Source organism: Ovis aries, chromosome 13 (genome assembly GCF_016772045.2).
Source record: "Ovis aries strain OAR_USU_Benz2616 breed Rambouillet chromosome 13, ARS-UI_Ramb_v3.0, whole genome shotgun sequence".
Taxonomy (NCBI): domain Eukaryota; kingdom Metazoa; phylum Chordata; class Mammalia; order Artiodactyla; family Bovidae; genus Ovis; species Ovis aries.
Genome location: NC_056066.1, coordinates 47,036,869 through 47,053,212, shown reverse-complemented (window position 1 = coordinate 47,053,212; position 16,344 = coordinate 47,036,869). Strand labels below are relative to the sequence as shown.

The 16,344-nt window shown below is 40.0% G+C and overlaps 2 protein-coding genes across 4 annotated transcripts; both read left to right on the top strand.

Annotated features, from left to right (window-relative positions):
• Window positions 1–2,311: 2,311 nt before the first annotated feature.
• PCNA (proliferating cell nuclear antigen) lies at window positions 2,312–6,829 on the top strand. The gene is made up of 6 exons (XM_004014340.5): window positions 2,312–2,652; window positions 3,740–3,837; window positions 3,972–4,039; window positions 4,768–4,962; window positions 6,225–6,348; window positions 6,443–6,829. Exons 1-6 carry the CDS (start codon window positions 2,432–2,434, stop codon window positions 6,520–6,522), a joined length of 786 nt encoding a protein of 261 aa, XP_004014389.1. The 5' UTR covers window positions 2,312–2,431; the 3' UTR covers window positions 6,523–6,829.
• A 1,455-nt stretch (window positions 6,830–8,284) lies between these two features.
• TMEM230 (transmembrane protein 230) lies at window positions 8,285–16,111 on the top strand. 3 transcript variants are annotated; one of them, XM_012188661.4, is made up of 4 exons: window positions 8,285–8,455; window positions 10,294–10,407; window positions 11,705–11,827; window positions 15,046–16,111. In XM_012188661.4, the coding sequence occupies exons 2-4, from the start codon at window positions 10,309–10,311 to the stop codon at window positions 15,184–15,186; spliced, it is 363 nt and encodes a 120-aa protein (XP_012044051.1). In that variant the 5' UTR covers window positions 8,285–8,455; window positions 10,294–10,308; the 3' UTR covers window positions 15,187–16,111. The 3 variants fall into 3 exon arrangements, with proteins under 3 accessions (XP_012044051.1, XP_004014388.1, XP_042085670.1); XM_004014339.6 differs by having other exon boundaries at window positions 8,298–8,411; XM_042229736.2 differs by lacking the exon at window positions 8,285–8,455 and adding an exon at window positions 10,753–10,831 and having other exon boundaries at window positions 10,292–10,407.
• The last annotated feature ends 233 nt before the right edge of the window (window positions 16,112–16,344 follow it).

Genomic DNA, 16,344 nt, shown 5'->3' with positions numbered 1-16,344 from the left:
CATTTAAAATACCTTCAAATTAATAACACTTTGATTTGGCATTAAAATGCCAAAATGCTATTATGTAAGCAAAAAGCACAGAAACAGAGTAACAGAGTATACATGTTATTAGTGAAGCAAATATTTCTCACTGGAAGAATAAATGCATTCCACATTTTGCAAAGGAACTCAGACACCAAAATGACCTAGAAGGAAAATACCCACAAAAGATGAAACTGTTGTGTTTTGATATAAAAATACATGCAAAAGGGTAGTTGATCATACATAATTGAAGTTAGTGCTAGCATCAAAATTTACAAATGCATGGCTGAGTCTTGGAATAAATTCCAGAAACAACAGAGTAGCACTCTTTTAAAAATAATTTTATTTATTTTTGGCTGTGCCAGACCTTTGTTACTTTGTGCAAACTTTATCTAGGTGCAGCTAGTAGGGGCTACTCTTGGTTTCAATTTAAGTGCACTGGCTTCTCATTGTGATAGCTTCTCTTGTTTTGGGCCATGGGCTATAGGGCAGTCAGGCTTCAGTAGTTGCGGTTCCCTGGCTCTAGAGCACAGGCTCCATAGTTGTAGTGCATAGACCCTGTTCCAAGGCATGTGGGATCTTCCAGGATTAGGATCAAACCCCGAGGTCCTACACCAGTAGGTGACTCTGCATCACTGAGCCACCAGGGAAGCCCAGTATCACTCTTAAGAATGCTGCACCATTCACAGCCTTGACAGCGGTGATATATGGAAAAAACAGCAGTTATCAGCAACTGACTGAGAAACTGAATGTTAAGACATATTACGAGTGCTTTTATATATGTGTGTGCTTTTACATATTTATTATAGGATAGGTGCATATTTTATTTTCTTGTGCTAATAAAATAATGGAGTATCTTACAATTGAAGGTATTTTAAAGTAAATTAAAGACACATCTAATAGAAATACTAGAGGGAGAGCATTGAGTAGGGAAAGGGAATTTTTGAAACCATAATGGTTGACAATATTCTAGATTTGATGAAATGCATCAATCTTTCGGCCGAGGAATACAAAAATTCCATGAACAGGATAAATAAAACCACATCCACACTATACATGATAGAAAGACTAAAGAATTCTACAGACCAAGGTAAAACACTAGAAGTAACTAAAAAGAAATGCTGTAAACAAAGGAAAAAAGAAACAAAGGGAGAATATTCATAATAGGGAGATGGTTAATATATGAAATGCTTTTAATCAATCAGAAAAAAGTTTAATAGAAAAAATATAAACATGCAATGGTCAAGAACTGTATGAAAGATATCCAATTTGCACCAGTCTTTTAATATGCAAATTGAAATTTCCACACAAACGAGCACAGATTTAAAAATTAGATTGCCAGTAACAGAAAAATTAGAGGCAAGGAGCATGCTCATAGTCTTGGCTGGAATGTAAATTACAATCTTTTAGAAGTCAACTTAGTTAACATTTATCAAAAATTTAATGCGTATGCTCCTCTATCCAACAATACTACTTCAAGGAGTTGCCCGAATTACAAGAGATTGGCAGTTAGGTTAGGTTACATTTGTAGGATATGATGCCATCTTTTTAAGAGGTGCTGATAAACAAAACATGAACCTGGCATAAAATTAAACATACTTTAGTAAGCACTTTGCTGAATTCTTTATGGCATGAACTCATTTTTGTTTTTTAAAAGATATATACTTGTAGAGGAAAAAAAACTTAGAAAGTTACATAGAATAAATGATATCAATTTGTGTGTAGGTGGCGGAGGAGCTTTAAGAGCTGGTAGTAGGGAGATAACTTTTCTTGTTTTTTTTAAATCATAACTGTACCTCCCTTCAAACAGCTAAAGAAAAGGTGGCTTTTCTTCCTAAAGAGTCAGACAAACCGATGCGACTGAGCACAGAGCCTGGATTTACGTTTCACTCAGGGCTGTAAATTTTCTACCCCTCACGCGGGAGGCTGATGAGGCAGCACAGCGTCGCAGCTCATCGACCATTCCCGCCCAGCCTAGGACTGATTTTCACACTCACAAGGACTCCTCTTACGGGTGCCGGAACATGACAAAACGGCCAAGACTCCAGCGCACGCCTATCTGCTGGGCCCCTGAAGCGCTGCGCTCCTGCCCCGCCCCCATACCTGCATCCTCCAATGGATGCTCGGGGTGGGGCGGCTTTCGTGCAGTGCAGGGACAGGATTGGCTTTACAGTCTCTCCGCCCAGGCAGCGGGAGGGCAGCGTGATGACGTATCAACAAGGGGCACGGAGACGTAGCGCGCGCTAGCAGACGCGGCAGTATTAAACGGCTGCAGGCGCGGCTAGCTGTTAGAGGCGTCTCAGGCGTTCGTAATCGTGTTTTGCCTCTCGCTCTCATCCTCTGAAGCCTAAGCCGGTTACACATTCCTCACTCCTTGTACCTGTAGCCGTGTCATTGCGACTCCGCCACCATGTTCGAGGCGCGCCTGGTCCAGGGCTCCATCTTGAAGAAAGTGCTGGAGGCGCTTAAGGATCTCATCAATGAGGCCTGCTGGGACATCAGCTCAAGTGGCGTGAACCTACAGAGCATGGACTCGTCTCATGTCTCCTTGGTGCAGCTAACCCTTCGCTCCGAGGGCTTCGACACTTACCGCTGCGACCGTAACTTGGCCATGGGCGTGAACCTCACCAGGTGAGCTCCAAAGCCTCGGACATCCGGGCCATGGTCCGCTCCTACCTCTGGCTCTTGGCGCGAGCTCCTACGAGCCGGGCCCTCATTGGCTGGCGTGGGCCATCTGCGTCTTCTCATTGGCCTGCTGCGGAGTTGGGCGGGTGGCGGGACCCAGCAGAGCGCGCGGTTTGCAAAGCCCGCGCTGGCTGCAGCGCGAACAGCGAACCGGCTGTTTTCCGCGCCAAAGTCACAAAGCGTGTGGTGGCGGGAAAATGATGGACTTTGCGGTTTCAGGAAAAGACTGTTGCAGAACGCTTTGGTCGTTAAGTGCAAGCAACTTGGATGAGAAACCTTGGTCCTGGTTGACTTAAAGTGCTTTATAGTGTATCCTAGTTCTGTCACACTATCTAGGGACCAGAGTATTTCTTTTATTACTGCAAAGTTGCGGTGAGCACCCTAAGATCCTGGACTTGAAAATTTTCTCCAGGGCAATGGCGTTCAATTTTTGAACTACACATGTTTAAATCTTAAAGCTTATGATAAATACCCATAGTACATGCCGTGTACTTTAATAGGTTTATTAGATCATTTTTAAAGATAGTTGGCCCGATAATTTACTTCACCCACTCGAAATTCATAAAATGTTGTTCTTTTATTTATATCCAGAAGTGAAATTGCTTTTGGTATGTTGTGGGCCTTTTGGGTTTATACTGCCAGATTGCATTCCAAAGTGTCTGGACCGGCTTGCATATCCCCCGTGCAGTACGTTTTCCTAACTCACCAATCTGACAGATGGCATACTGGTTAAGGGTTTCCCTGGTGGCTCACTGGTAAAGCATCACTTTGCCAATGCAGAAGATGAGGGTTCGATCCCTGGGTGGAAAAGATCCCCTGGGGAAAGAAATGGCAACCCACTCCAGTATTCTTGCCTGGGAAATCTCATGGACAGAGAGAGGACCCTGATAGGCTGCAGTCCAGGAGACACCACTTACGCTCTAAACAACTGCAACTAATGGTTAAAAGTGGTAACTCCTGATTTTAATTCCATTAGAAAACTAACGATCTTGAGAAGATGGTGTTTAAAAACCCTTTGTCTTCTCTGTTCTAGCATGTCCAAAATACTAAAATGTGCTGGCAATGAAGACATCATTACCTTAAGGGCTGAAGATAATGCGGACACCTTGGCACTAGTATTTGAAGCTCCAAGTAAGTCCACCCTTCTACTGAGTTATGGCAGAGGAAACTAAAATGCAGTGTATTTCCCAAGTCTGATGATTGTAAAATATACCTCTTAGTTGTAAATTTACGTGTTTTTCTTCAAATTTGCTTTCTTTTGGTAGATCAGGAAAAGGTTTCAGACTATGAAATGAAGTTAATGGATTTAGATGTTGAACAGCTTGGAATTCCAGTGAGTATCAAAAGTTTCTGATTGAGCATGCTGTACACAGTTATGATAGTTACATAACATATATTTATATAATAATTTAAAGCCTACTTCCTAATAGAACTTTTCTGTATATCTGCTCATGTATATTCCAGAGTAGGGTATTTAGACTGATATATTTGTCATTTTATTAAATTATGGTGTTCTACAGTGCTATGGTTTGAATTCATTGCTGCCAAGGACATATTTGCATTAACCTCTGCATCTTTTAAAAAAATTATTATTCCTAGAGTGCTTGATTTTTATTGAGATTTTAAAGCTATTTTAGCAGAAATTCATTATGGTTAGGTTTTATCAACATCAAAAGAAGATGTGTTCAGATGTTTACAATGCCTAACACGCTCTTGTTTTGGAAAGCAAACCTATTTGTGCTGTTACCATTTGTATGCCATATACTAATGTCTTCTTGATTTAGACCTCCTATAGAGTGATTAGCTGGAGGCTCTTGTTCCCTGGATAGTGCATTTACTTTTAAAAGTTTAAGTTCTAATTGGTTTCTTAGTATGATGATGATTATTCTTTTTTATATCTGCATTTTTTTTAGTAGAATGTTAAGAAATTGCACAATGAGTGATATTTCAGAGTAATCAGAAAATCTTGAATTGTGAGTTCTTGTTTAGATGTTGAATCTTCAGGAAGTGAGGGTGCCAAATCTTTCATTTCCATGACCTTTACATTTCTTTGTTTTATAGGAACAAGAGTATAGCTGTGTAGTAAAGATGCCTTCTGGTGAATTTGCACGTATATGCCGAGATCTCAGTCATATTGGAGATGCTGTTGTAATTTCCTGTGCTAAAGATGGAGTGAAATTTTCTGCAAGTGGAGAACTTGGAAATGGAAATATTAAATTGTCACAGACGAGTAATGTTGATAAAGAGGAGGAAGCTGTAAGTAGTTTTCAAGTAAACAAAATACTTTGAAGAATTACACTATGTTATGTCCTAGTTTGGTAAGGCTACTGTTTCAAAGTACCATAGACTGGGTCAGATTTGGTGTCTGACGAGGGCCTGCTTCTTCATTTAAGAAGACAGCAGCCTCTTTAACCTGGTGAAAGGGGTAGGAGAGTTCTCTGGGGTCTCTAAAAGGCACTAATCCCATTCATGAGGAGTCTGCCTTCCTAACGTAAGCACCTCCCAAAGTCCCCTCCAATACCATCATTTTGGAAATTTCTGGAGGTATTTACTATGTTTTTACCGAATAATTAAGCAACTCAATAAAAGGATCTGGTTGGGGGGGAAATCTAGCTCTTATGTAATCCTTATATATTAACTTTTAAATAAAGAGTCTAAATATATGTAATAAATATATATTAGTAACAAAACTCCAGGAGCTAATTTCTTTTATTCTAAATTACATCTCATTTCCTTGTCAATCTTGAGTTTTGTTTTTCTCTCAGTAGTTCAGTAGTTAGGACTCCATGCTTTCAGTGATGAGGGTATGTGTTCAATCCCTGGTCTGGGAACTAAGATCTTGCAAGCTGTGAGGCACAGCCAGAAGTTTTAAAAGTTCACACATGAATATCTTACTGTTATTATAGCATAAACATTTTATGACATCTAAGAAAATTTATGTTAAGGAATTTTTCAGTGTTCTGCTTCCCTTGTTATTTCAGTTTATTTGAATCAAGATTTTTAATAAGGTCCATATATTACAGTTCATTGGGATGTGCTTCTTAGGTTTCTTTCAGTCCATTGTTTCTCTGGTTTCAGTTTCCTTCTCTCCATTACAATTTCATTGGTTGAAGAAACTAAGTCATTTGTTATCAAATTTCCCAAAGTCTGGATTTTGCCCACTGAGGTCCTTATGTCAGTTAATATGTTCTTCAAATCCATTTTCTGATAGATACAGCTCTAGGGGCTTGATGATTTTCAAGGTGTTTTGTTTGGAGATGGGAGGAGAATATTTTATAGATAATGGTGTGTCCCTCTGTAGGAGACATGAGGTATTTGGGTATCTTTGTGATTTTTTATAAGCCATAATAAAGTTTGTCTATAATCATTAAGTCCTTAGGGTTTGCAGAATTGTAATATATTAATAACATTTTATTCCTTTATTTAGTAGCTGACTGTTTTTTAATGTATACTATCAATGAATGGATTGCAGTTTTCTTAATGTTGTTCAGTATAATGACTCTTGTTTTCTCCCTAAGGTTACCATAGAGATGAATGAACCAGTTCAGCTAACTTTTGCATTGAGGTACCTGAACTTCTTTACAAAAGCCACTCCACTGTCTCCTACAGTAACACTCAGTATGTCTGCAGATGTACCCCTTGGTAAGATAATAAACTTGTTGAATGTTGGTTTTGTAGGTAGTGTATGTGGTACTTCTCAATAATTAACTATGTATGTTCTCCTGTTTTCTTTCAGTTGTAGAGTATAAAATTGCTGATATGGGACATTTAAAGTACTATTTGGCTCCCAAGATCGAGGATGAAGAAGGATCTTAGACATTCTTAAAATTCAAAGAAATAAAACTAAGCTCTTTGAGAACTGCTTCTGAGATGCCAGCACACACTTAAGTCTTTGTACCTCTGAGTACATATGTAGATACTGTTTTCTGTAAATAACTATTTTTTCTCCATTCTTTACAACTTGTTTAAAGAAAAGTGCAAATTCAAATCTGGTCTTGTTAACTGAGTAATACTTCTGCCTTACCTAGGAATAATCCTTATAGTTTTTATAAACAAAAGAGTTTTGACTCTAAATGTGTTTTAAGTATCGTTTTCAATTTAAATAAAAGTCATTTGAATTTAAGCATAGTAGGACAGTGCCTTCATTTGGACTACAGTGATTGCAAGTATCCTAAACAAGTTGTAATTCAACCAGCTCTTTCATGTAACTGCTCTATTTTTTCAGTCTAAAGTATTCCAAATACAGTGAGTATTTTGGGGTGATTCGTTTGCCAAACTTTGGTATTCTGACTTGAGCTCAAGAAATGAAAAGAGTAGAACACATATAATATTTTGTATTAGCAGAAACTAACACTTTACAGAAGCTTAATGTTTGCAAAGTTCAATGGCCTTTATAAGGTCACTTACAGGATTGTTGTAGGGCAGTGTTTTTTTAGCCTAGGGAGCCTTGTACAGGAGTCTTGAAAATGTTAGTAGGTCTGTGATAGGTCCCAAGAAGTATGTGCAAAAATAGTTTTTCTAGTGTAAGTACTTTTGGGAGGGGCAGGGGGGACTTATTCCCTTAAAGGATGAAAATGGTTTCCATGGGTGTCAGGCGTCAACCAAGAAAGTGAAAAAGGCCCAGCAATAATTGTGCTGCAAAGTCACGTATTAAATTCTAGTTATCCGATGGTAGAACTCACTGTATCCAGTAGATAAATTACCTTCCGAGTGTGTTGGGGAAGGAGACTTGACAGCAGAGGGGCCTGCTGGAAGATTTTGGAGTGATAAAAAGTTTTATCTACACTGTGGTGATGTCTCCACTGCATTTGTCAAAAAAACTAACCCAATTGTACTTCAGTATATGTAAATTATACTTTAATAAAGCTTGACATTTTAAAGAGCTTTATGTATTGCAAAATGTACCTTGTGTGCAGCCCTCTTAATAGGGCCTGGCCTGAAGATGTGCAGGAAACAAGCACGGGAATGTAGGGTGCTACTCCAGAGTAGTGAGTGAGGTAGACGGTGGCAGAGACCGCTGCGCAGACCCCGGGAAAGGCAGCCTTCCTTGGTCATACGGAGACCTCCAGCTTTCTGGAGCTTTGTCAGCTCAGCTTGTGCGTTTCGCAGCGCCACTGAGCTCCCTACACTGCCCGGGGGACCGGAAAGAAACACGTGGCCGGGTAGCCCTGGGCCTGACTGTGATCCAGGCGGCGCCGCTGCCTAGGAACCCACCGGCCCCGGCGGGAATGGTGGACAGCCAGCCAGGACTGCAGAGCCTTAGAAAACCCCACGGGGCCGCTCCGCTTGAGCAGCAGTAAGACCCGACGACTTCTGCGGGCCGCTGGAAAGAAAGCGGGCTTGAAACCGAAGAAACTAGAATGAGAAGGCGTCGCCCCCGTTGACGCCACTTCCGGCCCGCAGCCTCCAAAACACACGCCATTTCCGGCGTGTAGCCGGTCCGAGGCGGGGTGGCAGTTGGGGGAGGTCTCGGGCGCTCCAGCTGCCAACCGTGAGCAAGCTGTCCGTGCTCGGGCCCCGGATAAGGCGTGTGTGCTCCCTGGGCGGGAGCGGAAGCGGAAGCGGAAGCGCTCGCCTCAGGCTTTCGGCGCGGCCCAGACTGCGTTCTCCGCCGGTGAAGGCTGGAGTCCTCGGTGTGGAGCATTCACCCTCCCGGGGGACGGCTGGCCGCTTTCCTGAAAGCAGATTTTTCCATCTAAATTCACGTCAGTTCTTATTTCTCTTGCTCGCTGGGTCTGGAAGCGGACAGGGAAGTATTGTGGAGAGGCGCGTAGTGCGAAGCTGTGTGCTAAGTGCTATGCTTAAAAAATTCTTGCAGCATTCAAGTGCTGAAGAAATTTGGGGATTCCGGTGAGGCTGGTAAAAAAGCCTGTTGGGCAGGTACTCAGTAAACATTGCTTTACATTTTTCCTTTTCCCTCTTTTCGAATTGTTACTCTGCTACCAATAAGCAGTCGTCTGGTGTTCCTCACGCCATGCCTATTTTTATGTTTTGATGCAGTGTATGAATAGTTAATGACAGTATGTAAACTTTTAAAGACTGATACAAATCACAGGTGATTAAATGCTCTCAAGACCCCCCATTTATTGGTAGTCTAAACTTAAAAGTTTTATAGAATTAAATTTAGATTATCGTGTAATCAGGATCACAACACTTAAAAACAATTTTTCACATAATTTGATCTAACCATTTTTGAAAAGCATATAAGAAAGCAAACTTATTTTTTCAGTACTTGATTTCTGTATCATTACAAAATTACTAAAAAGGAACGGGAGCGGTTAGCACCAGTTCCTTTATAATGCTAATTAGGTTGTCTGCAGGCCACTTAAAACAGCTTATTAATATTCAGAATTAAGTATATACAACCCACTCCAGTGTTCTTGCCTGGAGAATCCCAGGGACGGGGGAACCTGGTTGGCTGCCGTCTATGGGGTCGCACAGAGTCGGACACGACTGAAGCGACGTAGCAGCAGCAAAGCGCATAGATATGTTTCACTTTTAGAAATCAAGTAACTTGATCAAAATAGGTTTACTTGTTTCATTCACATAACTTTGTGATTTTATGGAGGAAAAGTACACGAATTACAAATGTTTTTCAGTTTAATCTTATCTACTGTCTTTTAAGCTGGTGACGTAATAGCCACGATTTCATTATAGGAGTCAACTTTGACTAGTTTGAACAAAAACCAAGCATTTATTCAGAGTTTTTTTGTTTTGTTTTTGATGTAGCTGAAGAAGGACCTGGAAAGTGAAATTGCTGCTTTCAGTGCTTGGACTGAAGCAGTGCGTGCATGCTCAGTCACTCCAGTTGTGTTGGACTCTCTGCGACCCCAGGGACTGTAGCCCGCCAGGCTCCTCTGTCCATGAGATTCTCTAGGCAAGAATACTGGAGTGGGTTGCCGTGCCCTCTTCCAGGGGAACCTTACCAACCCCGGGACTGAGCTTGGGTCTCCTCCTTTGGACTCTACCCCTGAGCCAAGGAGGAAGCCCTCTGGGGTGGAGCAGAGAGACAGGCAAATCAGAGGACACTGGTATAATACTGGTAGCCAATAGCTTATCCAAATTTACAAGAACTTTTACAGATCTTTTGCATTAAACGGATGATATCCATCAGAGGGAAATAGGCAAAATGCTGATGTGGATGTATTTCATTTCTCACCCTCTCTCCTCTGTCCTAGTCAAATAAGAGAATCACTTGTGTATATGCTCCCCTTTTTCTGAAAGCAGGGATGGGGGACAGGCAGTACTGTAGCAGAATGGTTGAAATGTCAGATGGATTTAAGTAACCACTGTTTCACCTACTCTCTTGTGACTTTGAAAAAATGAGGAGGCAGAGAAACATTAATGGCAAAATAAATATGAAGTCTGGTTCTTGGCAAATGTCTTGATTCTTATTCTACCAGGAGAAACTAGGGTAGAGGCATAATGAGAATGTTTTCATGTCAAAGGAATATCAGGCTCTAAGAGCAATGGAGCTTAAATCGCCAAATGCTAGTATAACACGGCAGCCCAGAACTCCAGTATGTATAACAAACACATTATAGTAGCCTGCAGACAATAATACTTTTCTTTGTTTTCATACTGTAGCTGTGTCAGCGTGTTATGATGCCGTCTCGTACCAACCTGGCTACTGGAATTCCCAGTAGCAAAGTGAAATACTCAAGACTCTCTAGTACAGATGATGGCTACATTGACCTTCAGGTAAATGCAGAAAGGACCTGATGAGATTAGCTGGCTCTGTTGATGCTGAGTTAGCAGGGAGACCTTCCAGGTTTTGCTGATTGTTCCTAGGGATTAGAGGGAGCAGAAAAGAAACTGCTGAGTCTCTTTCAGCCATAGCCTGCAGAAAGAGGGACCTTGGCAGTTTCAAACCAATATAAATATTGTCCATTTCTGAGAAATTTTAGTTGTGATGCCAGAGTCTAATAGTTGCAAATTTTATTTAGTTTATCTGGAAATAATCAGACTATCTTGTTAAGCAGAATTTTTTAAAGACTGTGTTACCAGTTTGTTTACAGTTCAGTCAAAACCAGTTCATTTTTTAAGGGAGAAACTCACTGCTAAAGCCAGCAGATTGTGGGAATCTTCCTTCTTTCCTGATGTCATGAGATCCAATTTATTAAAGGTATTCTTTGTGGCAAACAGTAAGTAAAACAGAATATTTTTAAAATGTGTGTCCTTCCTGATCATTGTTTATAAAGTACTTAAGGGTGTAGCATCTCCTTTTGCCCACTTCCCTTTAGACTAGACTATTTTAGGTGGAACTAGGATCAAAGAAGTAGCAGGAACCCCGTCCTTTTAAATAAGTATCAGTATAAAGAAATCAATTATTCTTTGTACTTTTGGGACCCACACTTGAAGGAGAGTTTTTTTTTTTTAAAGCAGGGTGGAAAAGCTTCCAGTCAGTGTGGTCACACACAAACATGAGCCAAACCTTAGAAGTTTGTCTTTGAGTGTTTTAACCTTGACTTGAACTTGTTAATAAGGCAGGTTACTTGCTCGGTGGATTAGGCAACTAATGCTTCAGAAAAAGTTGTTTTTAAAACCTTTGACCAGATGCCAACTTAACTTTGAATGCCAGAAATCATTTTTCTCTTTCTTACTTTTCCAGAGCTTGATGTTCACTCTTAATCCCTATAGATTAGTACATTCTTCCATGTGCAAAGGCATGTTTATTAAAAACGTGTAACATGAAGTGTCTTGTTTTTGTAAGAAAATGATTTTTTTAACAGTATAATGAGTGGTCTGTGGAATGAGACTAGAACTAGAAAAAATAACATTCTGCTGAGATTTCCTTACTCGAGTTATTGTTAGAGCAGTAACTGGAGCTTCCTCTCCTGCAGTCCTTTTCCTTTCTCTCCCAGATATGCAGTGGGTGGTAGGACTTACTTCAAGACACACTAAGATTGATTTTTCTTATCCTCCCTGCTTTAAAGTATCTGAGTCCTGTATATTCATAATGCTCTTCTTTGTCTTTTTTTGTTTGTTTCTCTTCCAGTTTAAGAAAAGCCCTCCTAAGATCCCATATAAGGCCATTGCGCTTGCTACAGTGCTGTTTCTGATTGGCGCCTTTCTCATTATCATAGGCTCCCTCCTGCTGGCAGGCTATATCAGCAAAGGGGTAAGCTGAGGGGCTTGTGGGATTTCCAGAAGATGTTTAAAATGCCAGCCACTCTGTTGTCTTATATCTAGTACAGCATATTTCAGCAGAAAGAAGAAAAGGTGGTTTGGGTTTTTTTTTTAAGATTTTGTTCTCAGACAATAAGGTGTTTCTTCCTTTGAGCCTCAACAAACTTCTCTCACAGTTCCTATGAGGTGGGTATGGCAGGTGGGCAAATTTTCCGTCTGAGATGTGGGCAGTTTTCCTACCATCATAGTTTGGAACAGCACAGTTGAGTCTAGCACTGAGGATTCCTGAGTGATAAAGTTTATAACTGGAGTGGGATGCTATTATTGTAACTTTGCAATGCCACAGACATACAACTGTAGTTAGTGTTTGGGCAAAAGCAGTGAGGCTTGTATAGGTCTGGGACCACTGACCAAGCCAAGACTTTTGGCTCATGGACCAGATTTGGTTCTTAAAATGGATTTGGTTGAAGTTCCTATTGAGCTTCAGTATGATACCTTAGAAACGTAAAGTGGTTTTCGGTGGTTCTTTCTCTTGGATTGTAAAGTAGTGGCAGTTAGTCTCTCAGTCTCTCTGTTAGCCTCTCAGTCATGTCCAACTCTTTGTGAACCCATGGACCGTAGCCCACCAGGCTGTTCTGTCTGTGGATTTCTCCAGGCAAGAATACTGGAGGATATTCTTCTCCAGGTGACTTTGCCAACCCAGAGATTGAACTGGGGTCTCCTTCATTGTAGGCAGATTCTCTACCATCTGAACCACCAGGGAAGCCCAATACAGATGCTTATACACAGCATCTAAGCTAATATTGACCATAGTTCACATCTGATCTTCAACACACACCAGACCAGGGGCTGATGGTCACATTGCTTTGTATAGGGAACACAGCAAAGAGCTAAAACTGGGCATTATCCTTGGGAATTAGGAATAGTAGACTGTCCCAATAAAATGGCTGCACATGGCTTTTGAGATATATGTAAATTTGCTTTAGCTGTGTAGCAATTTGTCTTTAGCTATTTTTAAAGTATCATGTGGCTACCAGAGGCTGGCTTAGTGCTGTCTAAATCTGAACATTGAACTTCAGGACTGTGCCTTCAGTTAACTTTATTAATGATGTAAAAATTGGGAGTGGAGGTGAGATCACAAATAACACTTCACTTTGTGTAATTTATAAAAGACTATTTTATAAGTAAGGATAAAGGTGTTAACTAAGAAAATCACTTATTAGATTGTTTTGGTTTTTGGTTTGGTTTGGGGTTTTTTCACTTCTTATTGCAGACATTTCAAACAAAACAGAAGTAGATGAAATAACATAATGAACCCCCAGTATATATCCACAGCTGAACATCAACAGTTAGTGACCTTTTGTTTCATCTATACCCACAACTTTTTTTCCTATATATACTAAAGCAAATACCAGATTTACAGTTGCTGGTAAATTATTATTAAGTGTGCGTCTTCAGTATGCCTCTCTAACTGTTTTTACATAGATCTAGGGGTATTGTCTTAGTACAATTTACCTTGTTTTTCTATTCCCCTTTTTCTTGTGTACTGATAGATTTAGGAACTTGCTTAAATTTAGATATACTTTAGTTTTCTTTTAGAAAGAATATTTCATAGGGATGCTGTGTGTTTCCTATTACACATGGGTTCTCAAAGCCTTTAATAGTTTTCTTGCTTTCTGGCTCATCATGTTATCCCAGGCCCATCTGTATATTCCCTGTCCCCCAACTTTTAAACAGCCATTTCACTAAGGAGCTCTGGTTTCTTTATGGGAAGTAGATTTAGAGCTCACAAACTGGGCATTAATGATGCCATTACTATTGGTTTTCATTTTTTCTAGGCTTTTTCAGAGACAGAATTAGGAAATAAGTATCCTTTAGAAAACAGGGAAATAGTGTATAGACATTGACCTGACCAAAAAGTTCTTGTGGGTTTTTCCAAAACATCTTACCAAAAAACCTAAATGAACTTTTTGGCCAATCCAATACGTCATAATAGCTGTAGTATTAGATATTTCCCAGGCAAGTTTAAGATTACAGTTTGAACTTAATTTCTTTGCTTTTAGGTGTATGTGTGTCTATCCCAATGATATTGAAATAATTTCTTCATGCCTTATTTGACATTAAATAGTTTAAAAGTAATTGGAGAAGGAAATGGCAACCCACTCCAGTATTCTTGCCTGGAGAATCCCAGGGACAGAGGACCCTGGTGGGCTGCCGTCTATGGGGTCGCGCAGAGTCGGACACGACTGATGCGACTCAGCAGCAGCAGCAGCAACAGTTTAAAAGTAACAGTAGTATTAATGCTAAGTAAAAGAAGGCTGAACGCACTGTGAGTTTTCTTAGCAACTCTTTTAATCCTTAGGATATATCTCCTTAGGGATGTACAGTCGAAATCCTGAAAAAAAATAAACAGAAAAGTAGAAAATGTAAAATAAGATAATAGAAGTAGCACCAACTATGTCAATTGTGAAAGTTGTAGACCACCAATTTTGATGTTCAAATAATCCCCTTCAGAAGTTTTCTCCCTTTGATTTTAAGCTTGCATTTATCGTCATTGTGTGCCGGCTGGGGCTACTTCCTTCACATGTATCAATCCCCTCATTTAATTTCCACCATAACCATATGAGGTAAATAAATCTATTTCAGTTTTGAATGAAGCAGCCTGTCAGTATCTGTTAAAAGCAGATCTTTACAGATTGTGTTGTGGTGGTTTAGTCGCTCAGTCGTGTCCAACTGTTGTGACCCCATGGCAGTAGCCTGCCAGAATCCATGGGATTCTCCAGGCAAGAATACTGGAGTGGGTTGCCATTTCCTTCTCCAGTGGATCTTCCCAACCCAGGAATCAAACCCAGGTCTCCTGCATTGCAGTCAGATTCTTTATCAACTGAGCTACGAGGAAAACCGAGATTGTGTTATAATAAGGGATGAAAAACAAGGCTCAGAGTTTGGTATATTCACAACTAAAAACTTTAAAGGAGTAAAAGCCAAAATATCTGTGGATGAACATGAATAATTTCTTTATAATTTTAGTACTTTGCAATTTTTCTGCAATTGTTAAAGAGACAAAGAGATGTAAACCTTTTCTCTTGGTAGTGTACTTCCCAAAGCTCTGAAAAGTATATGATAACTGATTTATGAATTGGACCCATGACTTTATTTTACAATTTAATAACTTGAGTGGTAGTAATGTTTGCTTCCTTCTGCCACCAGGGGGCAGACCGGGCCGTTCCTGTCCTGATCATTGGCATCCTGGTGTTCCTGCCAGGATTTTACCACCTGCGCATCGCCTACTATGCATCCAAAGGCTACCGGGGATACTCCTATGATGACATTCCAGACTTTGATGACTAGCACCCACCCCAGCCCTGAAGAAAAGAGTCACAGATGGAACTGAGCCCAGCTTTAAGACATTGAGCAGAAACTATGACTAAGGGCTAAGGAGTTCTGCAGTTTGCAGATGTTTAACAAAACAGTGGCCAGATTTTATAGGTCCATCCTGAAAGATGTTAACCAAGCTCACAAGTAACTGTCATTCGGGCATTCTCTTATTTTTCATTTTCTGGCCCTGGCAAAAAGCTCCTGACAAAGTTCCGAATGAATATGCATCATGGGAGAATAGCAATTAATTGTATGGGAAAGTGGGAGGTTATTCTATAGTGGAAAGTGTTCTGCCACACCCTTTTTAGAGCTGAGCATTCTTTTAACTAGTCCTCATGGTCAGAATGTTCTTATGGAAAATGGAAGAATGCGATATGTCAGATTTCTTATTACTAAGTAATTTATTTTGAAAATAAGTGTCTTCTCCCCATACTCTTTAACTCTGTGTTCCAGGGGAAGACCTTGGCACAATCAAATATCAGTGTGGTGCATCTATAATATTTTTTACTTGCTTTCTTATTAACAACAACTAGGAATTAGCAAATTTTCAAAATGTAAACACTTTTCTCTGTATACCAATCCTTGGCCAGCTCTGATCTGGCTCACTGATAGGTTGGCCAGCATATAATTTGGATCATTCTGTCCTATGTAGATCAAAATGTTCTTATATCATACCTTTATGGACTAGACTTTTGGCTGCTTCCTAAGGAAAAAAATGTAGACTAATGGTTATTATTTAGAGTTTATAATCCTATTGTTAGCACGTTGTATTAATGTCATTCTGCTGAAGATTTTAAGAATTGGCCTGGATCTCTAGAGGACTGGACTGGCTTGATCTGCCTCCTAGCCTGCAAAAAGTGACTTGTATTCAAAAGAAATTAAAATGTCAAAATCTAAATCCTAGACTTAAAAATTAATTTTAACCTATTTTAGAAAACAGTTTAATGATTATATGGCTTTGATCCCAATCCCCAGGAAAACCTTCAGTTTTAGTTAACTAGCATTGTGCTTATACTGCTTTCTAGTCATTGTTTTATTTTGAAATCAGAGCTGTAGTTTTTCCAGTAGTCATGTATGCATATGAGAGTTGAACTATAAAGAAAGCTGAGTGCCGAAGAATGGATGCTTTTG